At 52.2% G+C, this 27223-nt stretch overlaps 1 protein-coding gene and 2 long non-coding RNA genes across 4 annotated transcripts in view; 1 reads left to right on the forward strand and 2 right to left on the reverse strand.

Annotated features, from left to right (window-relative positions):
• LOC103350973 (uncharacterized) overlaps positions 1-1198 on the reverse strand; it is a 41412-nt gene extending 40214 nt beyond the window's left edge. For both annotated transcript variants that reach the window (XR_011381448.1, XR_011381449.1), the window contains exon 1: positions 348-1198. This is a non-coding gene — a long non-coding RNA (uncharacterized lncRNA). The remainder of the gene's footprint in view (positions 1-347) is intronic.
• SMYD2 (SET and MYND domain containing 2) overlaps positions 1197-27223 on the forward strand; it is a 62017-nt gene continuing 35990 nt past the window's right edge. The window contains exons 1-2 of the mRNA XM_002717406.5: positions 1197-1369; positions 25387-25450. Of these exons, the coding sequence (XP_002717452.3) occupies positions 1197-1369; positions 25387-25450 (237 nt within the window). The remainder of the gene's footprint in view (positions 1370-25386; positions 25451-27223) is intronic.
• Positions 10279-13515, reverse strand: LOC108178207 (uncharacterized). The gene is made up of 4 exons (XR_001794904.3): positions 12150-13515; positions 11624-11763; positions 11194-11315; positions 10279-10706 (listed from the first exon to the last, which is right to left on the reverse strand). It is a non-coding gene; the product is annotated as an uncharacterized lncRNA (long non-coding RNA).

A 27223-nucleotide genomic window follows, 5' to 3' on the forward strand; every position in this document is an offset into this window, starting at 1 on the left:
TGAAACCATAATCATGAGGGCTCAGGCACGCCCATCTGGCCCAACCATAAGGAATTTTACTAAAGTGCCAAAACTCCCACTGAGCTCACGACTTGGTCTGCATCACTCCTCTCCCTTTACTAAACCAGCCCTGAATTCCCAGGGACCACACAGTTCGAGACATTTGAAGGAAAGGGTTTCTGTTCAATGATCCCTTCCTACTTTATTGGAGTCTGCATGTGCATCAATCGCAGCCCTTATTGCCACCTGGGACCTTCTCATATGAAAAATACGTGTGTGGTGTGCGGGGGGGGGGGGGTGGGGTGGGGGGGCGCTGTCGACGCTTTCAATTCCAGGTGATTCATTACCTGATTATCGACTTTTCTGAGCTCACAGCGGGGACGCGGTCAAACCCATGAAAATCACAGCCAATTCCAGCGCAGGGCTCTGGCCTCGGCAAGGGCTCAAGTTCCTTGAAGGCCAGGTGTCTCGGGCTCCCCGTGCGGGGCTCCCGGGGTGCAGCGACCAGGGAGCTGGGCGGGCCAACGCCGCTTCGTCCCTCCGCTGAGGCCACTTCCGCTACCCGGGCCGCGGGCCGCCGAGGTTCACCTGAGCGCCTCAGGAAACCACAGCCCTTCGCCCTCAGCGCCGCGAACTTTGCTAGCCTGCTCCCCTACCGGTCCTCCTAGGGTCTGCGACACGGACCCGGGAACCCCAGCTTGGGAGACGTCCTCGCCCCCTCCCCCGGCCCAAGGGCGGGTCACGCCCTGCGCCGGGCCACGCACGGTCCGGCCCAGACCCTCGGCAGCGTGGCCCCGGGGCGGGGCAGGGGGCGACGACCCCGTCCGGCCCCGCGGCGAGGCACACAGTCCGCCGCACCCACGCCCCGCGCCACCCGGCTAGAGTCGCTCGCGCCGCGGCTCTTTGTGGCCGCCACACCGGAAGCGGGAGCGAGTGCGTGCGGGGCAGCCGCCGGGGGGTCCCGCGTGCGCGGGGCGGGGCCGCGCGACTGCCCCCCTCCCCGCGGGGGCGCGCGAGGCCCGGGCGGGGCCGCCGTCCCTTCCGGGGAGCGGGCGGCGTCCCAGCCCGCCCCCCGCGGCTCGGGGTGACGCGGCTCCAATAACAGCTCGGGGGGGAGCCGCCGCGCCCGGCACAGCCGGCGCCCGCGCCCCTGCGCGCCCGCCCAGCCCAGCGCAGCCGCGCGCTTCGCTGCCACCATGCGGGCCGAGGGCCACGGCGGCCTGGAGCGCTTCTGCAGCCCGGGCAAAGGCCGGGGGCTGCGGGCCCTGCGGTCCTTCCAGGTCGGGGACTTGCTCTTCTCCTGCCCGGCCTACGCCTACGTGCTCACAGTCAACGAGCGGGGCAACCACTGCGACTACTGCTTCGCCAGGTAGGCGGCGGGGGCGGCCGGGGGCGCCGCGCCGGCGGCTCGGGGCGCGGCGGGAGGAAGCGCGCGTGGCGTGCGGGGTCCTAGCGCCGGCGGCCGAGGGGGCGGGCAGGGCGCGGAGGTGGCGCGCGTTTCCGCCCCGCTCCGGGCCACGTGCGTTGGGGCTGATGAGCCAAGTTGCGGATGCACGTTTCCAGGGTTGCCGGCTCGGGACAGGCCAGCCGGCTCTCCCACGTGGGCTGGGAGCCAGGCTTGGTCCGAGCGTGGGCGTGAGTTGCCCACTGGGCACCTTGGGGGCCCCAGACTGGAGCCCGGGCTTTCCGTCGCTTTGTGCCTGTGCGGCTGGCGCCAGGCCCTGGCCCCCGCAGCCCGGCCCTGCTGCTTCGCCTTGGCTCTCTCCCCAAGGAATTGAATGAGGGGGTGTGTCCAGGACGGGACCCTGCGCTTCCTTGTCATTCTCTGCCTTAGGTCCTGGGAGAGATGCCAGCCGGCCTCCTGGGATCTGGAATGTTGACCCTTATCCCTCCCTGATTTGGAATCTGCAAAACATAGGTGCTGGGACGAAATGCGTGGGGGGAGGTGGTGTTTAACTGTAGCATGTCATAAGTATGACATGTGCCGTACGTGTGTTCATACAAACGATGTAGACGTGTATATTCGCACCCGCTCACGATTGTGTCCTCCTGCGGTTTCATATAGTTTCAGAGCTGAAAAGCAGCGTTGGATGTCACCAGTGTCACCTTCCTCCCTGCTTTACTTAAAGGGGGTACTGCAGCCCAGAGCTGGATGTGCTTGTGTGTTTGCATTCACAGCGCTTAATTAGGGCAATGAATCTTGGCTTCTTGTGTTCTGCCCCGGTTCCCTCCCAGGAGCCCAGTATGTTCACCAAGGCAAGAAGCCTGGGTTGGGGTTCAGTTTGCCCCAGGCCTTCCACCCCTCTCTGAGGGAGGGACCCTGCTTTTCTTTCTTTGAACCCCGGTTTCTTCATCTTTAAAATGGAGATGCCAGGGCCAGATGAAGCTGACCCGAGGCCCCGGCGGAGACCTGCTGAGTAGAGGTCTCCAGTCCTGCATAGGCTGAAGCACTCCATCTCCGAGGCCCGGTGTCTCATTCCACGAGAAGACGGAGCGAAAGAAGGGACAAAGGCTGGATGTTGTAGTAATCTTGCCCAGACTCCCTGCCAGAACTGTCTTCCGCTTGGGGGGGGACCTGGAAAGGAACTAGACACAGAATCATGCCGTGGGCAGCGTCAGGGCTGTATGTGATGTGGCTCTTTGAATTGGTGAGCCAAGAGCTAAAGGGTCATGGCACCACTTTGCGACGTTTGAGTGAAGTGAGCATTGGGTTTTCCCAAAGTTAAAAAGGCTGCTGCGACTGGTCCCTTGATCTTCTGAGCCTTGCTGTGGCTCGGAGTCTGCAGCAGTGTGGGTGTCTGCAGTGGCGGGAGCAAAGCAGGTCACCCAGCACAGACGGAGCCTCCCCCAGGGGTCCCGGGGAACTCCTGGAAGCCACCGTGTGAGATGAGACCTCGTGTGCCAGGTACCGAGTAGGTAGTCAGGAGAGTTGCCGGCCCTCTCCTCCCGCGGATTAAAGATCAGATGTCTGGGTTTAGCAGGGAAAAGAGGAACTGAGAGACGCTTCCCTTTCACGAGGATCCTGATGCTGTCTTCTGCACACACTCCCAATGTCGGGATGTTAATGCACGAGCAGATTCAGCCGCGGGTACTCTGCCGCATGGGACGTCATTTGCTGCTCTTCATTTTTGCATTTTTTTCTCCCTGATCGACATTGGTTAGCATCACTAACTCTTGCCTGCAGCGGGCTGGCATGGCGGTGCCCCCTCCCCACCCTTCTCTGGGTAAGGCGAGTGTCCACAGTTCATTTCCTCTCTCTCCTGCAGAGACTTGTTGGAAATCAGCTAAAATAACAACACACAAGTAGTGCCCACAATACCCACGCAGTTAAAATGTCTCTGTACTCCTCTTTGAGCTTTTGATGAAGTGGGATTCATTTGCACTTGGCGGTTAGACCCTGCTAATAGAGTTGTCGCCTGCCTGTATGCAACAGAACAAATCAGTCTCTCCAGCTGTACCCAGAAGTAGGAGTAGAATTCTGCCAGCGTCAGGGGTTCAAGGTCAGAAGCTGCTACTGTACCCCCTACACCCCTACTGAACCCCTGTCTCCTGCCGGAAGCTGAATGTCAACAGTAGTGCTTGGGGGAAGTGAGCCGGCCAAGAGCTTCCGCAGCATGTGAATTGTCTTCGAGATTTAATGTATTCTGAAGGGGGAAAAGGGGATTTCTTTACGAATAAGCATGTTCTATGCATTAAAAAATCCAGGGAAATTTCTCTGTGGTGGGGGATTCTTACTGTCAAGGCTGTTCGGGCAAAGATTTGTCTCTGGGAGTTTTAAATTGGAACCACGTTTTCTCAGTTTGGTGAGTGACACTTAGGCAGATATGGATCTTTCCTTAGCTCTGGAAGGCACTGCCTAAACATATAAATGCCTTCCAGTTAGAAGCTGTCCTGTTAGACCTCTTAGCTACGCTGTATACACGTGCGTGTGTTGGCCACTCATCATCCCCTTGTGGCAGGTTTTTTTTTTTTTGTGCGTGTGTTTTAGATCTGTGGATAAATTTTTCTTCAAGGTGAATGAGTATTGAACACTTTATTTTCTTTTTTAAAGGCTTATTTATTTGAGAGTTGCAGAGAGAGCGAGCGAGCTTCCTTTTGCTGATTCACTCCCCAAATGGCTGCAACTACAGTTGGGCTGGGCCAGGCGGTAGCCAGGAGCTTGGAACACCATGCAAGTCTCTTATGTGGGTGCAGGGGCCCAAGTTCTTGGGCTGTCATCCCTTGCTTTCCCAGGCGCATTAGCAAGTAACTGGATGGGAAGTGGAGCAGCTGAGACTCGAACCCACACTCTGGTGGGACACCGTTGTCCCAGGCTGCGCCTAACCTGCTGCACCACAACGCTGGCCACAGTATTATAGATTCCACTTGGTTTTATAGATACTACTCTGACCCAGTGCTCCAGCTGAGTATTCACTCTGTGTGTGGTTCCTCAGGTGGGCAGGTGTCTCCCTTTTAATCTTTTTCTCCTGGCTCCCCGGGCGGCCGAAGGGCAAGAATGTTGTCTTGGCTTTGTTCTGAGCCTGGAGAAGTCAGAAGGCCCACTTAGCCTCCTCTAACAGCTGGCAGAACCCAGTCTCCAGGAGCTAGCGTCATGTCCATTCGGGTGGTTGCTTTCAAAATTGAAATGCTTGCATGAGCAAACAGTGGTGAAGATGCCCATTTCAGGGTTTGCAGCCTTTCCTGCCAGGTCCCCAGATTTGTCCTCCAGCAGTGTCTTGTCTTTCCTGTTATTTGAGCAAACTGGCAGAGTAGGCTTCGCTTGATCTTGCCTGACAGTAAGGGCCGTGGCATCCTAATGCTCCTTTTTTTTTTTTTTTAAAGGTTTATTTATTTATTTGAAAGGCAGAATTGGAGAGAGGCAGAAGCAGAGAGAGAGGTCTTCTCTCTGCTGGTTTACTCCCCAAATGGCCACAGCGGTCAGAGCTAGGCTGATCTGAAGCCAGGAGCCAGGAGCCAGGATCTTCTTCCGGGTCTCCCATGCCGGTGCAGGGGCCCAAGAACTTGTGCCTTCCTCCACTGCTTTCCCAGGCCATGGCAGAGAGCTGGATTGATTGGAGCAGCGGTGACTGGAACCAGCGCCCATATGGGATGATGGCACTGCAGGTGGCAGCTTTACCTGCTATGCCACAGTGCCCTCCCTATGCTCCTCTCAAGGTTCTCTGAAATAGCCCTGGCCTGAGCTTGTCCCACAGAACGGGGGATGTTGTCCCAAAGACTTGTGTGGGTTCTGGGTCACTCCGAGGACGTTATCTGAGAACCATGGAGTATCCAAGAGGAGACGTGGACGGGAATGCTCTCAGATTATCATGTTGCTTGAATGAAAAATTGGACACAGGCTCTAATAGGGGGATTGTTCTCCTATTTTTGGATTTATTTTTTTTAACGGTGATACGATTAAAACATATAGACAGGTTGGCGCCGCGGCTCAATAGGTTAATCTTCCGCCTGCGGTGCCGGCATACCGGGTTCTAGTCCTGGTCAGTCGGGGTGCTGGATTCTGTCCCAGTCGCTCCTCTTCCTGTCCAGCTCTCTGCTTTGGCCCGGAAGTGCAGTGGAGGATGGGCCAGGTCCTTGGGCCCTGCACCCGCATGGGAGACCAGGAGAAGCACCTGGCTCCTGGCTTCAGATCGGCGCGGTGCACTGGCCGCAGGGCCATTAGGGGGTGAACCAATGGAAAAGGAAGACCTTTCTCTCTCTCACTGTCCAGTCTGCCTGTCAAAAACAAAACATATAGCAGATTTGCTCTAAAAATTATCTTAAAGAATGTAAAATTAAGCTTTCTGTATAAAAGGTAAAGAACCATTTCAATCTTGTAAGCTTTTCATTTACTTCAGATAGAAACAGCAAAGCAGTGATGTTGTGCTGCACAGCCTGGGTTTGAGCTCCGGCTTCCTCCCTTTCTGCTGCTTTGTCGTTAGGCCAACTCGGTCCACCTCTCTGAACTCCCAGGCTCCTTCATCTGGGAGGTGTGCAGACGAAGCCAGCCCTGCCAGCTGGTCTAAGTGCGATAGTGGAGGTCAGGAACTTGGCCCACCCCCAGCAGGAGTAGGCTGGGGAGTCGCCTGGCCCCTTTCTGGCTCTTGTCAGATGAACTCTGCTGGCTGGATCCGCGTTAATTAAGTCATGGGATACAATGTTGCCCTTTCAAGGGCATTTTTATGGGAGAGAGGCTGTGGTCAGGGGTACTGGGAAAGAAATATGGCGAGCCGGTGACCCTGTTGACATGTCGCATTGATCCAGGGCTGAAACCAGCAGTTCTCAAGCCTGGGGTCCTCCAGAATAATCACGGGGGCTGGGGTCAGTTTTCAGTGTTTTTGAAAAACTGGTGGAAATGATAGAACACACCTACACACAGGCCGTCACTCCTTTGAAAAAGCCTTCTCTGACGTCCCAGTGCTTAGATTCTGTGCTGTTCTCTTGGCAAGAGACTAAGCAAATGTTTGTAAAGAAAAATGGAAGAAAATGGGCTTTTCCAGAGCACAGGTGGTGGCCCCGCTTGGCCCCTCACCTCCAGCTGTAGGCTTGCAGCTGGGCCGAAGACGAGGCTGAAGCCCTCTAAGACTTCAGTGTGCCTGGCACGGTGACACAGGCATACTTCCCATATGCAGGGAGCCTGATTTCCACCACAGCTCACAGGGGCTCAGTGGCCAGGCCTCTCATTTGGAAGCGATTTCAGATGAAAGAGAAGGAACAGCAGCAGGAGCTCCTGAAGTGAAATTCAAACCCTGGTGAGTTAAAGCCGCCAGCTAATGCCATTCCCGCCCCAAAGCAATTGCACAAAATCCTGTCCATCAAAAAAAAAAAAAATCTGAAATCCCATATAAAATGACGTTCCTTTAAATCATACTGCTCTTCGCAGCGCATAAAGGGCTTCGGGATTCTTATTTTGGACCTTCCATGCATGGCTGGGGTAGACAGGGCCTTACCCTATTTTATGCAGAAGGCGACTGAGTGTTGGCCTGAATTTCACATATTTTTGGGTCAAAAATTTTTAAAAGATTTATTTATTTGAAAAAGTTACAGCAGGGCCAGCGCTGTGGTGCAGTGGGTTAATCCTCTGCCTGTGGCACTGGTATCCCATGTGGGCGCTGGTTCTAGTCCTGGCTGCTCTACTTCTGATCTAGCTCTCTGCTGTGGCCTGGGAAAACAGTGGAAGATGGCCTAAGTCCTTGGGCCCCTGCACCCGCGTGGGAGACCCAGAAGAAGCTCCTGGCTCCTGGCTCCGTATAGGTGCAGCTCTGGCCATTGCAGCCATTTGGGGAGTGAACCAGCAGAGAGAAGACCTTCCTCTCTGTTTTTCACTCTGTAACACTGCCTCTCAAATAAATAAATGAAATCTTAAAAAAAAAAAAAAGTTACAGCGAGAGAGGGAGAGACAGAGAGAGCTTCCATCCGCTGGTTCATTCCCCAAATGGCTGCAACAACCAGGGCTGGGCCAGGCCAGGCCAGGCCAGGCCAGGCCAGGCCAGGCCAAAGCCAGGAGCCAAGAGCTTCCCTACTCTCCCATGTTGGTGCAGGGCCCAAACACTTGGGCCGTCTTCCACGGCTTTCCCAGGCACATTAGCAGGGAGCTGGATCGGAAGTGGAGCAGCCGGGATGGAGCCGGCGCCCATAGGGGATGCTGGCAGAGCAGCTGGCTGCTTTACCTGCTGCACCGCAGCGCTGCCCTGGGTCAGATATTTGTTGAGTGTTTCCTGTGGGCCAGTCTGTGACCTTCAGGGAAGGAATCAAATCTTCCTGCTTAGAGTGATTTTCCTTCCTGTGACCCTTTGGCCTGAACCTACTGTGTGACTCACCTGGACTTAATTCTGTCTAAACCTGCTGTGTGGTTCACTGGAGACCAGAGATTTAATCCACCTGATAGCCCTTTTGGTGAACACAGGTTATATCACCTATTTTCGTTTGGTTCCCCTCCCCACCAGGTAGCTTAACAAACTAATGCATTATTTTAGAAAGGATTTTTTTAATAACCACTTTTTAATAAAAAAAAATATGGGGGCCTGCACTGTGGCACAGTGGGTTAACGCCCTGGCCTGGAGCGCCGGCATCCCATATTGGCGCTGGTTCAAGACCCAGCTGCTCCACTTTCCATCCAGCTCTCTGCTATGGCCTGGGAAAGCAGTAGAAGATGGCCCAAGACCTGGGGCCCCTGCACCCGCATGGGAGACCTGGAGGAAGGAAGATCCTGGCTCCTGGCTTCGAATCTGTACAGCTCCGGCCGTTGCAGCCAATTGGGGAGTGAATCAGCAGATGGAAAACCTCTCTTTCTATCTCTCTCCTCTCTCTGTGTAACTCTCACTTTTAAATAAATAAATCTTAAAGGGGAAAAAAATGATGTGAGAGGCAGAGAGTGAGCAAACTCGTATCTACAGATTCACTCCTTGCTGCCTTCTGCAGCAGGCCAAGGCCAGGTGGGAAATGAAGCCAGGAGTCAGGAACACCATCCAGGTCCCCAGAGAGGGTGGCGGGAACTCAGTTACCACCTGGTGCCTGCCAGATTCTGCGTTAACCGGAAGGTGGATTCAGAAGCCTGAGGCAGGAATCAAACCGAGGGCTGTGGGCATTGTAACTGCTAGGAAAATGTCCACTCCGAGTTTCTGAAAAGTTTGAAAACCCAGTTGGCCCAGCTGTCTGCCGGCCTACATGGGTTCGGAAGTGTTGGCTCTATTAGGACGCTCTGGAATTTGCATGGGAGCCCATGTACTCTTGTGTTTGTGTGAGTAGTTCCATCATAAACCATAAAAGAGCTCCCGGCTGTGGTCCTTTGGTGGGTTTGTGATGTTTGGACTCGAGTCTGTGTCCACATGGTCTGGTCGGCATCAGTGTTCTTTACTTAAACACATCCATTCTTCCAGGCCTCTTGCTGCAGAAGTTTAATTGGTCAGGAGTGAAAGTTTTGGTGCAGCTGGTGCTACCTGTCCCCCTGGACAGTATTCTTGTAGGATAAGCAGACAGCACACTTGTCATCCTGTCAGAAAATTCTTTTGAAGAATTATTCGCCGCAGGCGGAGGATTAACCTAGTGAGCCGTGGTGCTGGCCCTGAAGAATTATTTGATTTATTTGAAAGACAGAGTTACAGAGAGAGCTAGAGCCACAGAGATGGAGAGAGGTCTTCCTTCTGCTGGTTCACTCTCCAAATGACCGCAATGGCCAGAGTTGAGCTGATAGGGAGCCAGGAGCCAGGAGCTTCTGGGTCTCCTATGCAAGTGCAGGGCTCCAAGGACTTGGGCCATCTTCCACTACTTTCCCAGGCCATAGTGATATCGGAGTTTGCGATGCCATACGATATCACTGTGTGCTTATTAATAAATTCCCAGTATTAATAAGCCTGTGTGGGTTCTTGCCTAATACTCAGAGAATTCTGAATACTGGCATAAATGAACGAGGCAGCACGATAAATGTGTAGTAGAGTGAGGGCCCTATATAAAGGAGGGAAATCTGGATTCATACTGAGTACCAGGAGCCAGCCACGTGGAGGAGCATGCAGGCCAGGAAGCATGGAACAGGTGGTCCAGAGGCCACATGCCTGCAGAGCCCACAATGGCAAAGAGCCCAAAAGAAGAAAGGCGGGGCGGGGGGGGGGGGGGGGGACCAGGCTTTTAATCCACTTCTGAAGGGGAGTAGCTAATTAACCCGATTGGCCAGTGGGCACACAGGTGTAGCCAGGTAGGGGCATGAGGTCGCTTGGGTGTGGCCTTCCGGCTCACAAACCTAATCAGTTTTATTTTGTATGCCTGCCTACAGCAGCAATAGCAGAGAGCTGGATCTGAAGAGCAGCAGCTGGGTGCCGGTGCGGCAGGCTGGGGCTTTAACCCACTGTGCCACAGCGCTGGCCCCCAGATTCTTTAAAAGTACTAAGAACAGCCTGAAATTCCGCAGGAAGATCCAGGGTGCAGTGCTGCAGTTCAGCAGGAACCTGACATTCAGGACTTGGGACAGTGAAGCTGCCTGTTTTAGAATTTGAAATGGAGATTTACAAAGAGAGTTCCTACTTTCTTTTGGTGTTATAGACTTACCTTTTTGGACTTAGATTAACATTCTTTTTTTTATTCCTGCTAATGTAAAAAGAAAATGTGAAATGATTATGAATGTTTACCTCGTTTTTGCCTCTCAAGGAAGTGGGAATGATGATAAACATCCTTTATAAATCCTGGAGTACATATAACTAAGTGCACTCCCCCTGCCCCCTGCACACACACACACACACACACGCACACACGCACATACGCTCAGAGTTTTTGACCTTAGCTGCAGAGTCTGGATGACCTCCGGTCTCAGCTCAGGGCAGGCCTCCCCCTGGTGTGTACAGGCCAGTGTGGTTTTTTTAAATGTCACATCTCCTTTCCTGCTCCTTCCACAGACAGCACTCTCTCTAGATTTGGCAGTCCATCTTTGGATATCCACGGTGGGGCGGGTCTCCAAAAATTTCGTGAAAACAATGTAATTCATTCTGCACAAGTATTTCACAATTTTTGCACCAAATATGCTTGTCTTTTAATTCCATTTTTTCCAGGAATCTTTAAATTATAGATTTATTTATTTGAAAGTCAGAGAGAGGGAGAGACACAGAAAATCTTCCATCTGGTGGTTCATTCCATAAATGGCCACAATGGCTGGGTCTAGGCCAGGCTGAAGTCGAGCCAGGAGCTTCATCCAGGTCTCCCACATGTGGGTGCAGGGGCCCATGGATTTGGGCCATCTTCCTCTGCTTTCACAAAACATCGCAGGGAGCTGGATCAGAAGTGGAGTAGCCGGACTCCCACAGGGGATGCTGGCACTGCAGGCAGCAGCTTTACCTGTTCCGCCACAGCGCTGGCCCCTCCAGAGGAACTAGATAGACCCAAGCCAGGGCACCCTGACTGTTCCTGACCAAATTCTGACTGTGCACTTACTTCTGGTCAGCCTGGCCCCTTAGCCGCCTCCCCATGCACCCCATGCACTCCCACCCACCGGTGGCCTGTACTGGGACCAGATGGAGGCCCTCTCAGGGACGAGTGCTGTCAGCCTCTGCATGCTACCATCCCCCTTCCCACCCACACCTCCAACCCTCACATCTCTGGATTTCTAGAAAATCCGCAGTAGTTTAGGGGTGCAGTTCTCCGGCAGGGAATTGACTGAAGTGCCTGCCTTTTCAGGGCTGAACCTGTGACCTTGGCCTCATTAGCGCGGTAACCAGTCACAAAGCCACCCACCTCACTTTGTGTGACTTCTGCTGACTCCCTTCCCGCCACCCTCGGTGGCCTCCTTTTCAATTGCAAAGGCGTTCACGGGGACACAATAGAACAGAAGGAAATCCGGTCTCTTTAAGACTTCTCTGAAGGACAGAAATATGCAGCGTAGCAGGAAATTCCTGCAAAAAGCCTCCAAGGTCCAGGAAACAACTTGGCTTTCTGGTCCATGCATTGGCCCTGCACCCTGCAGGATCTTCAATCAGAAATCTTAAAATCTTGCCAATGTATTAACATAAAATCTTGTATGTTTAGTGGAAGGTTTCAGATGGCAAAGCAGAAGTATTTTTGTGTGTTATTAAAGTGGATCGGACTAGCTTTTTGTAGGAAAGTGTGGGTCTGATATTCATCTCTGGCCAGTTTATAGGCCCCCAAGACCAAAACAAACACTTACCTGTGATAACAAAGACATGGTTGGGTATAGGCCAGGACCCTGGGATGCACAAGGCCTGTGGTGCCCAGAGGATACGGACAGAGTCCCGTGATGGAGAGGACAAACAAGGAGGGCACCAGGCTGGAAGACAAGGGCCTTTCCTGGGGGAAGAAGAGGAAAAAGAGAATATAGCTGCCAAAGAAGATGCAGGTCTTTGTGGGAGCCAGATAGTAACCCTGAAATCGGACATGACCCCCTAAATTTTACCTGAAAATGTGGCCCTTTAAAGTTCCCCAAAAGTGCTATCTGGGCTGCCACATATGCTACCAGAATTTGGGGTGCCATACGATTTCACCCTGGGCTTATTACTAAATCCCCAGTATTAATAAGCCCGAGAGGGTTCTTGCCTAATATTTAGATTAGAATTCTAAATACTGGCACAGATAAACAAGGCAGCATGGTACATTTTAAGCTTTTATTTAGTGAGAAAGATGCATAGGAGAGTGAGAGCTTTATTTAAGAGAGAGAGGTAAATAGGGGTTCATACCGAGCACCAGGAACCAGCCACATGGAGGAGTATCTAGGCCAGGAAGCCTAGAGCACGTGGCCCAAAGGCCGTGTGCCCTGGAGGTGCAGGGTTACAGCAAGCTGCATCCTGGGAAGAGGCCAGGGCCGAAGAGAAGGCCAGACACAGCATGTCCCAGGCTTTTAACCCGCTTCCAAAGGGGAGTGGTTAATTAACCTGATTGGCTGGTGGGCACTCAGGTGTGGCCAGGTAGGGACATGAGGTCACACAGGGGCGTGGCGAAGGCGTGGTCTTCCAGCTCACAAACCTAATTAATTTTAACCTATATGCCTGCCTACTTCAGCCCCAAGGATTTTAGATCCTGGCTCTTGAAAGGAGTCCTGTTGAAATCCATGACAACAGGGCCATTCAAGCCCCGACCTGCAGCAGGCGATGGTGGAGTCCTAGCTGCCCCACTTCCGATCCAGCTTGTAAGGCCCCGCTACAAAACACACCAAACACCGGAGTAAGGGAAAGGGTTTATTGGGGGAAACCTCACAGACTGGAGGGAAGGGGTGAAGAAGGAAAATAGAGAAGGAGAGTATAAGAGAGAGATCCAGAGAGAGAGAGATCAGGAGATGGAGAGAAAGAGAGCCACGTATTCAGGAACAGGTCCTTTTAAAACTTTGCTGCAGGGCGGGCAGGGAAGCAGGAGCAGCAAATCCCCTTAGGATGTGGGGTGGGGCTGACACTGGGGCTGACACCGGTGGTTGGGCCAAGTGGCTACCTGGCTTCCAGCAGTGGCAGGGGCTAGAGCCTAGGATGGTGTCAGAACTGCTCCATTTTACTAACACAGCTCCCTGCTAATGCACCTGGGGAAGCAGTGGAGGATGGCCCAAGGCCTTGGGCCTGTGCACCCACGTGGGAGACCAGGTCGAAGCTCCTGGCTCCAGATCAGCTCAGCTCTGGTCAGTTGCAGCGATTGGGGGAGTGAACCAATGGATGGAAGACCTCTCTGTCTCTACCTCTCTCTCTGTAACTCTTTCAAATAAATAAAATGAATCTTTTTTTAAAAAAATCCATGACAACAGGAGACACGACTGGGCTGTGGGAGCCTTTTCTGTGCGTGCCAGGAAAGACTCTCCAGGGCGGAGGGTGCTGGCTGACACCCTGCCAGCGTTCCTCCCTGTGGCGGTGATTGTGTAGGGATGGCGCTGAAAAATGCTCTGCCGACAGTTCCAGGAACAGAGGCAGTTGCTGTTTGCAGCCCCAGCCTTGCATGGTTTTAAAAGCTCAGCAGGAGGAGAAAGTTGGTTTTGAGCCAAGGGTAGGAATTCTGTTTTTTAACTCATTCAGGAACTGTTTATATTTATGGAATATTTCTTGGGTTTTGTGTCATTGGAAAAAGAAAAATCCCTCACATTCTAAAAGATTCTGTCCGTCTTTGTTCTGCCCTGAGCGCCGTGAACTCTGTGAGGTTTCAGCAGAGACTGTGTCGGAGGAAGCTTGGTTTTGACGTGGAGTATCTTCTAGCTCTTTCTTGTGTTCAGGGGAGCACTGTTGTTGCAGAGCTGCTGAGATGAGTCTGGGTTCTTGTCCTGGTGTCGGAGACAATTTAGGAGACCGGACACAACAGTGAGGGTAGAAGAAGGAAAGTTTAAGTAAGAAAAAGAGAGGCTCTGAATAAACAGAGGGGCTGGTAGAGAGACAAAGCCTCGGAGGCTCGTGGTCCAGGGGCGTTTGTGTGTCTTTTGCATGTTATCTCCAAGGAGCAAGTGTGCTGGTTATACATCAGCTACTGTGAAGGCTAGGGGCCCTTCCTAACTTGTTTGGAAACCCTAATCTTGTTGCCCGTCTTGGCAAATGTTTGTTTCAAGGGGCTTCCATCTATTTGGTTTGGTGTCTAGGTGGTGGCAAGGAGCAGCAAAAGGAGTTGCAAGAAGGAGCCAGTGTGGCCTGCTTCTAGCCCCAGGCTCCCTCACTGGAGCCCACGTTTGTCATCAAGAACGTTCTGCCACCCACAAAGTTTAGCTGCAGCACCTGGCTTGTGACTTACAAAAACGGAGCGTGGGAGGCCCCAGGTGGATGTTTAGCCTAGCAGTTAAGACACCCATGTCCCGTATCCACGTGCCTGGGTTTAGTACTCAGCTCCAGCTTCCTAGGGAAGGCCCTGGAAGGCGGTGATGATGGCTCAAGCAGTTGGGTTCCTGCCACCCATGTCGGAGACCTGGATTAAGTTTCTGGTTCCTGGCTTCAGTCCATACCTTGCCATTTTGGGCATTTAGGGGTATAGACAGGCAGATAGGGGATCTCTTCTTCCTCACTCCCTCCCAGTCAAGAATTATAATAAAAATACTTAGGTCTAATGCAATTGTAACATCCCCACGTTGTGTTAAAAGAGCAGCTCTGAGGCCGGCGCCGCAGCTCACTAGGCTAATCCTCTGCCTAGCGGCGCCGGCACACCAGGTTCTAGTCCCAGTCGGGGCACCGGATTCTGTCCCAGTTGCCCCTCTTCCAGGCCAGCTCTCTGCTGTGGCCAGGGAGTGCGGTGGAGGATGGCCCAGGTGCTTGGGCCCTGCACCCCATGGGAGACCAGGAAAAGCACCTGGCTCCTGGCTCCTGCCATCGGATCAGCGCGGTGCACCAGCCGCAGCGCACCGGCCGCGGCGGCCATTGGAGGGTGAACCAACGGCAAAGGAAGACCTTTCTCTCTGTGTCTCTCTCTCACTGCCCACTCTGCCTGTCAAAAAATAAATAAATAAATAAAAAATAAAAAATAAAAAAAAGAGCAGCTCTGTGAGGGTATATGTATATGTATATATATATATATTTAAAAGATTTATTTGTTTATTTGAAAGGCAGAGTTACAGAGAAGCAGAGGCAAAGAGAGGTCTTCATCCACAGGTTCACTCCCCAGAAGGCCGCAAGCCAGGAGCCTCCCATGTGGGTGCAGGAGCCCAAGGACTTGGGCCATCTTTACTGCTTTCCCAGGCCATAGCAGAGAGCTGGGTCGGAAGTGGAGCAGCCAGGACTCAAACTGGCGCCCATATGGGATGCTGGCAGTGCAGGTGGTGGCTTTACCCACTGTGCCACAGCACTGGCCCCAAGGGTGTATTTCAAAAGGTAGTAGAATGGAGCTTGCCTAGGCACAGGAGGTAACATTCCTAAATATCACTTTTACAAAATCCTTTTGGGTTTTTTCAACTTAAAAACATTGAAATTAACAAGGAAGTAGGGGTGTGCTTGTTTGACCCAATGTTTAATTGATTTGGGTGCATGCTCAGGCCATCCAAGACGCCAGGCTGCCAAGTACTTTATAGACACAGAGGGAGAAGAAGCCCACAGTCCACCTCCTCTCTCTGTGGCTCTGCAGAGTGGCCCTGCTGGACCTCTCCGAGGGCAGGGCTGTCTGATGGGCAGCAGCAGAGCTGAGTCTGGCCCGCCCTGCTGTGCTCGTTTCATTCCTGCAGACCCCAGTGGTTTGGGGGCAGGGTACAGGAGAGGGGGATGCAGAGACCTTGCTGACCCTCCTGTGTCCCTCTTTGCCCAGCTGACCTCCTCAGTGTCTGAAGTCGGTCCTCACCTCTGCAGGCTGGATTCATTCCCTGCACCCTTGCTCCCACAGCCCTGTGCATGCACCGCCTTCATCATGCTTGCTGCTCCTGTGCAAGAACTAGATGTCACTCATCTCTGACCCCAGCACGCAGCAAGAGGCTATGGCTATTAAGCAGAATTGCCTGGCTGTCTCCGAAAATATGTGAAATGAACGCTTTCCTTTCTGCAGCTGAACCGTAGAGTGGCCCTGTGGCCAGGCTCGGCACCTCTCTGAGTGTGCAGCTCTGCTCTTCTTGGAAATGAATCCTTCGTTGCATCCTTGTTTTCTGAAGGACAAAATCCAGGCTGCTCAAGTCCTCCATATGAAGTCCCTTCCCACCCCATCTGGCACTACCCCCACTCCATGTTGTACTTAGACCCTCAGCTCCATGTAGGTGATCTTCCCAGCACCTGCCATTCTCCATTCTTCTGTGGTTGCTCTGTGGCCCCAGACACTCTTATCTGCACGGTTCCCTTCCTCGTCCTTGGCCACCTTGCCAGGGACGCCTTCTCCCTCTGTTCAAACTCAAGGAAGGTCCAGCCCAAACTGCGTCTCTCTCTCCACCTTAACCACCTCCACCCACAGATCTCCCCATGGTATTTGTGCACTACCTCCTGTGTATTTTACAGTAGTTTCCATTTATCCCACACCCTGCTGTTCTGTCCATTATGCTCTCTCCCGAGAGAGACAGTGCTGTTGTCTTGACTCCTGTGTCCTCCAGGGCCTCCGTCTCAGGGTACAGTCCCTCTTGGGTAAGGTGTGAATGTGCGTTGCTGGTTGCCAAGGACCCAGCCACGGTCCAGGAACTCACCTTTAGCCTGAGGTTATAAAGGTATTTTTAGGGTGATTTATTTCTTACTCTGTGGATAGAATGTTGAAGTGAGGAGCATTGTTGGGGGTATTTTAAGTATTAAAATAGGTTTACGTGACATTTGCTTTTGTCATTTTCCTCTATATTTAGTCGTGAGAGTGTTGTGCAAATGAGTGCTGTAGTGGTCGGTTGTGGGAGCATCTGAGGAGACCGGCGTTGATCACGAAATGCCATGGTAACGCCTGGCCGTTGATGGCACCTTTGGACGAACTGGAAGATGTTATTTATTGCCGGCACCTTGTGAGAGGACAGATTTTGAAAGAAGGGTGTTAGTTGTGTCTTTCCCTTTGGATTCTCCATCAGTGGGCATTCGAGAAGTGAGGATGAAAGTAGCGAGGAAGTGTCACTCTGATCTTGCACCAGAGTTAGGAAGCATTTCCAGAGGAAAACGTGGCGTTTTAAAAAGGAGCACATTCATTCTTTGAGAAAATCTTCTAGAGGTTGTACGGGGCCTACAGGATGAGGTTTGGATGTGGGTGTCTTCCAGTGACAGAAGGGAAGAAAGTTCACTGTACTGCAGGCCAGATCTTTCTCTCCTCTATCCGGAAACTTCCTGAAGATTTTTTCCTTCTCGGCCAGAGCCTGCATTAAACCAAATCCTGAATCAGTGTCACTGTGTTCTCTCGAGGCCAGCCACCAGCCTGACCACCAGGCCCAGCCTGCTCTGTGTCAGTGGCGGCTCCAGGAACAGTTGGGAAAACCCATTAGCTGCTGCCTTCCTGCCTCCCCCAGGGGACACGGGCTCTAACTTTTAACAAGGCTCAGCACAAAGCCTGGTGCTGGCAGGAACGCTCTGGGAGAAGCCCCCTGCTGTACGTGGGTCCCTCCCGCGCTTCCATTGTGGATTAAAGTGCACGTGCAGCATCTCTCACCGCTGCACAAAAACCTGTAGCCTGGTATTATCCTTGTCCCCCGACCAGGGTTATAATAGGGCTCTGCCACAATTCCTCCGATTTTTATTTCTCTCAAACAAGATTGGAGGCCTTGCCAGTGTAAGCACCCTGTCCGGGTGGGCGGCTGACTTTGTTTCTGATTGTCTTGTTCCAGCCCACGGTGAAGTGCTCCTGTGCCGCTGGGCCTTTTTCCCCCTCTCTCTTTTTCATTTCGCCGGGGCTGCCTCTGTTCGGGGCATACTTGTCACTTCTTCTGTCACCGTTAGTTAAAAGTAATTGTTATTGCAAACCCCCCGTATGCCCAGTGTCGTTTGCTTTCATGGTGAAACCCACCAAGCATTCATTTCAGTAGCAGAAAGTCGGGAGCTTACAGAATCAGATCCATTTTATCTAGACCAGCAGCACCTGCGGCAACGCATTAACTAGCGGGAGTTGTTAATTACATTTCCAACTTGTTGATCTTCACGGCTTCCGACTCTTAAAAGCAAGGAAATTAATCACTGTGCGCGTCTCCTCCAGTGGAAAATGACAGGAGCGTGTCTTCGCCGTTCTGTTCCAGTCACTAATAATCAAATACTTGCATTGCTCTGTAATGTTTCTTTCCCCCTTTGTGCAAGAACCATTTCTTAAGTTCAAAGAGCCCTTCTGTTCACAGCAGGGTAGATATTTGCCCGTAAAACAAAGGCTTTAGAAACATAAATCCTCTAACTATGAATCTGAGCGAGACTGTGCTAAAGGTTGCAGCCGTTGACATTGTTTTAAAACAACAAAAGTGCGAGGACTAATTAAAAGTGTGCTGGCAGTACCGAGGTTTCCCGAATATTTACCATGCTCCGAATGTTGCATCGAACACAGGTCTTGAATTTTCTTGATTAATTTTCCTAGCAAACCAACGAGGTAGAAGTGACATCTTCATCTTAACAGTGGAGGAAACAAGGTTCAGAAAGAGTTTAATAACCTGCCCGCGGTCCCACGAACAGCAAACGCTGAAAGAAAAAGGGATCAGAGGCAGGCAGGCAAGGGAGCCTAAGTACCGGGACTCCGGAAGAAGTGCAGAGAAAGCCACACCTGGCTTGTAGAAAACACGCAGCCACCTTAATGTTCGTAAACATTCATCATCAAGACAGCTGCACACCTGGTGCACTCAGTGCCTGGCCTTTGCTCTCTGGAAGAGGTGCTCCTGCAACTGGCTTCTCAGAGAGAAGAGGGCCCCCAGGCCTGCAGCTCTAGCCTGCTAGGTGCCTTGCCCAGGCAGCCAAGGTTGAGGACCATTGTGAGAGAGGTTTTGGTGATGCTTTTAGCTTTCTGTGTAGTCCCATTCCTCTGGGGGCTATTTTAGTACCCCCCCCTTTTTTTTTCTTTTTTTTTGTTTTTTAATTTGAGGGACATTTTGTTGTCTTTGTTTTGCACTGTCTTGCCCAAACCTCCAGGACAGTCCAGATCAGGTGGCGCTGCGAAGGCACGATCCTGCACGTTGCTTCTCCTGCAGGGCCAGAGTTGATTGCAGACGCCTTGCAGAATCCTAGGTGAAAGTGGATAGGCCATCTAAAGTTTTTTTCTCTGACTGTGCCCCTTCAGCCAGCAATGGTCCTGCACTGGCAGGAACTCCTCCTCACTCATTGTCTCAAGCACAAACAGGGGTGGAGCTGAGTGTGTCAGTCATGAGGCTCATGATGAGTCTGCATCTCTCCCTGGCTCAAGGAAGGACTGAAGCCCCTGTCTTGGGTGTTCATATGGAGCTCCCTCCCCACTCATCGACTGCTAGTCAGAGCAGTGCAGGTCCTTAGGTTGTTTCCTGTGAGTAGCGGCAGCTGTCACAGCTGTCCCGGTCTGTCCTCACTCTGAGGGCCAGGTGGTGGGCTCAGCGGGACCTGTGTGATATAAGAGAATTCACACGGAAGCAGGTAGCTGACTCAGTGAGCAACCAGTGAAATTTGCCCAAGAGTCAGGCAAGGCCTTTCAACTGTTTTGTTTTCATTTTTGGATTTTAAAAATTGACATCAAGGGCAGCGAGACACAGGGACAGACACAGATCTTCCATCTGGTGGGTCACTTCCCAAATGCTTGTACTGGGCTGGCAGCCAGGAAGTGAATGCTGGTCTGGCATGTGGGTCTTAGGGACGTCACTACTGGAGCCATTACCTGCTGCCTCCCAGGGTGCGTATGAGCAGGAAGCTGGAATGGAAAGCAGAGTCCACACTTGACCGAGGCACTCGAGAGTGGGATGTGGACGGCCCAAAAGGCATCTTGACCACTGCATGACCCGCCCACCCCAGCCTTTTGTTGTGTTCCGCCATCACGTTCTTAGACAGCAAGGTCTGGCTCAGCCTTGCCTAGTTCCTCTGCCTGAGACCTCCGTGGGTTTATGTGCCTGCATGGCAGGGAGGAACTTGTTCTGCAAAGTAAATAAATGTCAGCCCTCGTTTCCTTCCCATCTGTTTCAAGTGATGGATCTTTGTGTCATCTTTGGCTGGGGATGCTTTGTGGGATGCTTCCCACCCCAGATCCCATTTTGAAAAATGATCCTGGGTTCCTCCCCATTGCAGCTTTGAAGCAAAGTGACTTTAATGTACTATTTATTGCAAAAGACAGAATTTCTTTTATTTTTTGTTTTGTTTTTACAGCTAGGTAGTAGTGTATATATACCGTAATTTCTTCATCTAGTCAACAGTTGATGGATATCTGGGTTGCTTCCATATTTTAGTTATTGTGAATTGTGCTGCAATGAACATGGGGGTACAGATAACTCTTTCATATGCTGATTTCTTTTTGGTTTGGGTAAATTCCCAGGAGTGGGATGGCTGGATCATATGGTAGGTCTATATTCAGATTTCTGAGGTATCTTCATACTGTCTTCCATCGTGGCTGCACCAGTTTACACTCCCACCAACAGTGGATTAGGGTACCTTCCCCTGCCCCCCCCCCCCATCCTCACCAGCATTTGTATGAGAGCCATTCTAACTGGAGTGAGGTAAAACCTCAGTGTGGTTTTGATTTGCGTTTCCCTGATGGCTAGTGATCTTGAGCATTTTCTCAAGTGCATGTTGGCCATTTGGATTTTCTCTTTTGAAAAATGCCTGTTCAAGTCTTTTGCCCATTTCTTAACTGGATTGTTTGTTTTGGTGTTGTTGAATTTCTTGAGCTCTTTATAGATTCTGGATGTTAGTGTTTTGATGAAAGATATTTTACAAAGCAGAAAAATTAGAGTTTCAGTATAGTTTTACATTTTTACAAATTTCTTCAGTGTCCAGATCTGCAGAAAGCTACTGGATTCTCAAGTATGCTTTTGGATTTAATCTGTGGTGTTGCATTGTTTGGGTTGAAGAACATGGCAAAGACCCAGCTTCCCACAGATATGTAATTGGAAAAAGAAGGATATTTTGGTAGGCTTTTCAGTCAAATGGAAATACTGTGTTTAATTGAATATTAAATAAATGAGACCATCCTTTTTAAAAATTTATTTATTTATTTATTTATTTATTTGAAAGGTAGAGTTACGGAGAAGCAGAGGCTGAGAGAGAGGGAGAGAGAGAGGTCTTCCACCCGCTGGTTCACTCCCCAGGTGGCCACAATGGCAGGAGATGCGCCGATCCCAAGCCAGGAGCCAGGAGCTTCTTCCAGATCTCCCACATAGGTACAGAGACCCAAGGACTTGGGCCATCTCTGCTGCTTTCCCAGGCCACAGCAGAGAGCTGGATTGGAAGTGGAACAGCCGGGACTCCGACCAGCGCCCATTTGGGATGCTAACACTGCAGACCGGGGCTGTAACCCGCTGGGCCACAGTTCTGGCCCTTAAATGAGACCATCTTACAAGCCAGGTGCAGTGTGGAATCTGAAGCCATTTCAGTGAACTTCATATATCTGCTACATTCAAATCCTTTGACTTATCTTCTACCTTCAATGACTCTATTAGCTGTGCCTTTTGTAACACTATAACTGGCCACTTGGAAAATATTGGCTCACTAAATTAATGCAGATCTTCTAACATTGTTGAGTCAGTTCATCAACCATTTATAAAAATCAGTAGTTAATATCACCTCCAGGGTGGGCATTGAGGCACAGTGGGTTAAGCTGCTGCCTGGGGCACCTGCATCCTGTATCAGAGCACTAGTTTCAATTCGCAGCTCCTCTGCTTCCAATCCAGCTCCCTGCTAATGCACTAGGGAGGGCAGCAGATGATGGTGCTTGGGTTCCTACCACCCATGTGGGTCACACAGATGGAGTTCTGGTTTCTGGCTTTGGCCTGGCAGATGTGTGGCTATTACCGGCATTCAAGGAGTGAACCACTAGATGAAAGATATCTGTCTCCTCTTTTTTCTCTGTCACTCTGCCTTTCAAATGAATAAATCTTTTTTTTTTTTGACAGGCAGAGTGGACAGTGAGAGAGACAGAGAGAAAGGTCTTCTTTTGCCGTTGGATCACCCTCCAATGGCTGCCATGGCCAGTGTGCTGCCGCTGGCGCACCGCGCTAATCTGAAGCCAGGAGCCAGGTGCTTCTCCTGGTCTCCCATGTGGGTGCAGGGCCCAAGAACTTGGGCCATCCTCCACTGCACTTCCAGGCCACATCAGAGAGGGACTGGAAGAGGGGCAACCTGGACAGAATCCGGCACCCTGACCGGGACTAGAATCCAGTGTGCCGGCGCCGCAGGCAGAGGATTAGCCAAATGAGCCGTGGCGCTGGCCAATCTTTTTTTTTTTTTTTTTTTTTAATTGTCACCCCGGGCTGGCACTGTGGCATAGTGGGTAAAGCCGCCACCTGCAGTGCTGGTATCCCATATGGGCGCCGGTTTGAATCCCAGCTGCCCCTCTTCCAATCCAGCTCTTCACTATGACCTGGAAAAGCAGCAGGCAGTGGAAGATGGTCCAACTCCTTGGGCCCCTACGCCCATGTGGGATACCTGAAGAAGCTCTTGGTTCCTGGGTTCAGATCGGTCAAGTCCAGCCACGGTGGCCATATGGGGAGTGAGCCAGAAGAAGGAAGACTTCTCTTTTCTCTTTACCTCTGCTTCTCTGTAACCCTGCCTTTCAAATAAATAATAAATCTTTTTTTAAAAAAAATCACCACCCATCTCAAACCAAAACTCTGAAGTATTGAGATGGTGTCAATCACAGGATGGCAGATACATGTTTTCCAAAATTATGATTTTTGCTTGAAAACTCAGATTTTATCATAGGAAACAAATACTGTTTCCCTGAAAGCAACAGGCCCAGTTCATTCTTTTCAATAATGTAGCTGCCAGATGCTCAAGCTGAATAACGACTCAAGCTGTTCTTTGATGCAAAAAAAAAAAAAAAAAAAAAAAAAATCTGGGGATGGAGCCGACATCCCATATGGGCACTGGTTCAAGTCCCCACTACTCCACTTCCGATCCAGCTCTCTGCTGTGGCATGGGAAAGCAGTAGAAAATGGCCCAAGTCCTTGGGCCCCTGTGCCCATGTGGGAGACCTGGAAGAAGCTCCTGGCTCCTGGCTTCGGATCGGTGCAGCTCCAGCCGTTGCGGCCAACTGGGGAGTGAGCCAGTGGATGGAAGACCTCTCTCGCTGTCTTTCTCCCTGCCTCTCCTTCTCTCTCTGTGTAACTGTTTCAGATAAATCAATAAATCTTTTTAAAAAAATAAAAAAGATGGTATTCCAAGAAGAAAGTGGCCAGTTCCATGCACAGTGCCACCAAGCCCACAAGTGCCTTTCCGTGAGGCGGCCAGCAGACTGCAGCGTGAAGCTGAAACGCCCTCTGCATTTCTTCCGTTTCATCCTAGAATGTGGAAGTGAGATACTTAGAGTGGAGGGCGACCAATGGTGATGTTCACTCCTGCTTGTCAGGAGCATCCTTAGCACAGCTGGGTCTCCCCTCCCTGCTGGGGCACGGCGGCAAAGAAGACTCCTGGGCACCGGGGCCAGGGCTCTGCGTAGTGCTCAGGTACCTGACCTTCATCCAGGCTCATTCACAGTGCAGATGGCAGAACACTGCAGGGGAAAGCAGCCGTGTCCTAGAGTCATCTTGGAGATGGTTTTCACCTCCCTGGAAGGACCTTCCTAGCTGTGGACTTCGTGACGGGCTGGTTCCAGGGAGGCTCAGCCTTGGGGAAGGTCACTGCATGGGAGAAATCCCAGGAGAGTGCTTTCTCACTTCCCTAAGCGCCCGCCCAGTAGCCCTTTCTTTCCCTGGAATGTTGTGTTGAGGCTGAAATCTTCTAGAAGACCTACATGACCCCTGCTGCTTTTCGTATGATTTGGAGCTGGGCTGTGCATTTTAAAAGGTGGCCATCCCCCAATCCTCTCCACCAGGGGTCAGATTCTGGTTTCAGAAACTCCTGCAGCAGTCTGAGTAGGGACTTTAGATGGCCCAGGAGCCCTTGAGCAGTTGTGGGTTTTGGGGGGGGGGGGGATGAGGAAGGAGGAGGGTCCTCAGGTAGCTTCATTCAGTTTCTCAGCAGGGTCTGCAGCCTATCCCCTTACAAGGACAAATACTGGAAAATAACGATTTCAGCTAGACGGGTTCTGGAGGTGGGATGTCCTCACCCCATATCCATTTCCAAACACACCTATGTTTAGAGAGAATTTAGAGATTTCCCGGCCTGGCCTGGTCGGCCGGCCCGTGGCACTTCTTCCCAGCACGTGTTGCTCAGCACTTGCTGGCTAGTCACTTCACGGCGCCCCTTCTGTCCTGCCCTAAGAGCAGCGGCCAGTTTCTTTTGGAGGGAGGGCAAGTGGCAGGCCAGAGAAGAGACTCGGGCCAATCAGTGGGCTCCCCTCTGAACTGCTGAGGTGTGCCACTTGAAGATTTATTTATGTCTCAAGCCCGAGACGTGCTTTTCCTCCCACACAGCCTCAGTCTGCTTCTCAGAATCCAAGTGCTGTCGGGAAAGCTGCAAGGCTGTCTGTTGCGTTCCAACAGTAGCATTTTTGGAAAACTCTTGATTCCGTGGGCGGAGTGTGGTGACTGCCACTCACTGACAAGAAGCAGCGTGACAGTGTATATATATCCGAATCCCGAAGCGCCAGCCCCGCCCGTCGGCTCTGCTGGGCTGCACAGGAGGCGGCCCTGCGGCGGCTGTGGCTGCAGCAAGGCCCCTCACCAGGTCAGCGTCTCCAGGGCTCAAATTCAGCTGCAGGTTTCACAGATCATGCACCCCGACTTCCACAGTGTGGGTGTTACCGGCTTTAAAAAAAGAAGTGGAGAGTTTTGTCGTGTGTGGTTTAACTAGGTGACTCCACGCGTGTGGAAGAGCCTCGGCGTGTCTCAGGCAGCACACATACTCACACCAACCAGCTGGAAGCAACACCGCCCCGTCCTCTACTGGACACGGCAAAGTGAGAGCCCCGCCAGCGCTCAGAGCCATCTATGAGCGGCGGTGGAGCCGCTCAGTGGTGCACTGACACAGTGTGTGTGCAAACCATTCTGAGCCAGGGACGCTGTATTTACGACCATGGGTCTTTGCGCAGTTGCATTATGTTTGAGTTTAGTGTCCTGTTCAGCATTTGAATTGTATCGGAATCCCGGATTCCACCTTCTGCAGTGCTTGCCACCAGGGTTACATGCACCCCAACGTTTTGTGTGCATGGGGTCCCACCACCAAGGTGGTTTTATTTCTACCCTCCTTTAGCAGGGAAGAAAATCCCGACATGTGGCCTTGGTGTCCCAGGCCGGTCCCTACGTCAGGGCCTGTGTCCGGCATCTCCCAGTGTCCTTCTCGTGGTGGGGTATGGTCGTGCTGACGCGTGTACTGTGGGACTCACTGCTCCTCAAGGGCTGACTCCGGCCCCTCCAGTGTGGGCAGGTGCCACTGAGCAGTGGGAGAGAGAGGCAAGGTGCGTCTCAGCCCTGCTACCCAACCACGTGGCTCCCGTGATGAGTGCATGACAACGTGTGCAGCTGCACGGGTCTGCTCGTGCCACTACCGTGCCCTTTCTGTTTTCAAGGAAAGAAGGACTGTCCAAATGCGGAAGGTGCAAGCAGGCCTTTTACTGCGACGTGGACTGTCAGGTAGGTGCTGGGCCAGCTGGCCAGGAGGGCCCGACCTCTCAGGACACTGGGACCCCACAGCGCCCTCACGGCCAGAGCTGGAGACCTGGGTTGTGGCAGAGGAGGTTGAGGTGGATCCCCTCGTGTGTGCCGCCCCAGGGTTGACAGCTCAGTGACAGTTGGGGCCACATATAGGAGCAAAAGAAAGTGCAGGTGGGAAAGACAGGTGAGGACCATGTCAGGTGCAGGCAGCTGAGTTACCAGGGTGGACACTTTGCTGCCTAGGCTGTCAGCACCAAATGGAGAATGCAGAGATGAAAATGAAAAGCATTCAAGTGCTATCCCGAACATTTAAAAAATCATTACTGTCGTAGGCTGCGTTTTTAGAAGTCCCTCTTTACAGCTGCCATGGCCTTGAGCTGTTTGCACCCAGCTTGATTGTGGACCGTGGTGAGCCCCTGGCACGGCTGTTGGGCAGCCAGAGGGTGGCTGCTCTGAGTGTGTGCAGGGGGCAGAGCCTGGGCTGCAGCTGGGGGTGGGTTGCACAGGAGTCCCCCCTACTTGCCCTCCTGGCGAGGCGGTGGGGAGGGAAGTGGGTAGCTGTGGCAGGAACTCCTGGTGGGCCTTTTGAGGGACGGAGCTTTCTCAGACTGGTGTTTGTAGGGGTCCCCAGAACACACTTCCCATGTGCATACAGTTGGCAGGGGCATGTGGTCCCTTTACTTCCTTCAGAACCTTTTACAGTCTTTTTTTTTTTTTTTAATAAAGATTTATTTATTTGAAAGGCAGAATTAGACACACAGAGAGAGATCTTTCATTTACTGGTTCACTCCCAAATGACAGTTGGTCAGGGCTGGGCGAGGCCGAAGCCAGGAGCTTGGAACTCTGTTTAGGTTTCCCACATGTGTGAGTGACAGGGACCCGAGGACTTGAGCCGTCATTCACCGCCTTCCCGAGCCTAACAGGAATGCTGGATTGGAAGTGAAGCAGCCGAGACTCAAGCCAGTGCTCCACTGGGATGCCGGCGTTGCGGGTGGCAGCTTAACCCACTGTGCCACATGCCAGCCCCCTTTTACAGTCTTTAATAGGCTTGTAGGGTTTTCTAAACTTTCTGACCTGACCCCTGTATTCGCTATTACTGGCGCTAAGTGACGGCCCACCGCCTCCCCCAGCCCCGTCTGGTGACAGCCCCTCGTTCGTGTTTCCCTCTCTTACCTGCCTGTGCTGTTGGCCCCTGAAAGGCCTCGGAGAACATCAACAGCCATGGGAGACATGACTGAGCCCGCTGTCCCCTCTGCTGGCAGAGCTCCTGGGACAGCTGCCCCCAGCCACTGTGAGGCACATGGAGACACCAGTCTTCGGGTGGCCCTGAAGACTCTGCACGCGGTCCCATGTGTCTCCCTCTGCGGGCAGCCCGTGCGATGGCGAGAGCGGGCATGGGGCTTGCCCTGGAACTTTCGGAGGGTGTGCCTTGTTTGGAGGAGGGGAGGTCTTCCTTGGCTCCTGCCAGTCATGGATGGGATCTTCTGCAGTTAGATTGCTGCGGCACTTAGACACCGGCCAGCCCTGGCAATTTGCGGTTTGGTGCCAGGCGTGCCAGATACCTTAGCCATTTCTGTGTTAGACACTTGCAGAAAGCTGAGCTCATTCCATCCTGGTGTTTTAGATGTAAGCTCAGTAAACCACATGGCTGGCATTCAGATGCCGTAACGGGGAATAGCAGGAGGACAGGGGCCCAGCTGCGGGTCCCAGAGCTGCTGCTTGCTAGTCTAGGGGCTTAGCAAGTCACAGGGC

The sequence above is a fragment of the Oryctolagus cuniculus genome, chromosome 13 (genome assembly GCF_964237555.1).
Source record: "Oryctolagus cuniculus chromosome 13, mOryCun1.1, whole genome shotgun sequence".
NCBI classification, from domain to species: Eukaryota; Metazoa; Chordata; class Mammalia; order Lagomorpha; family Leporidae; genus Oryctolagus; species Oryctolagus cuniculus.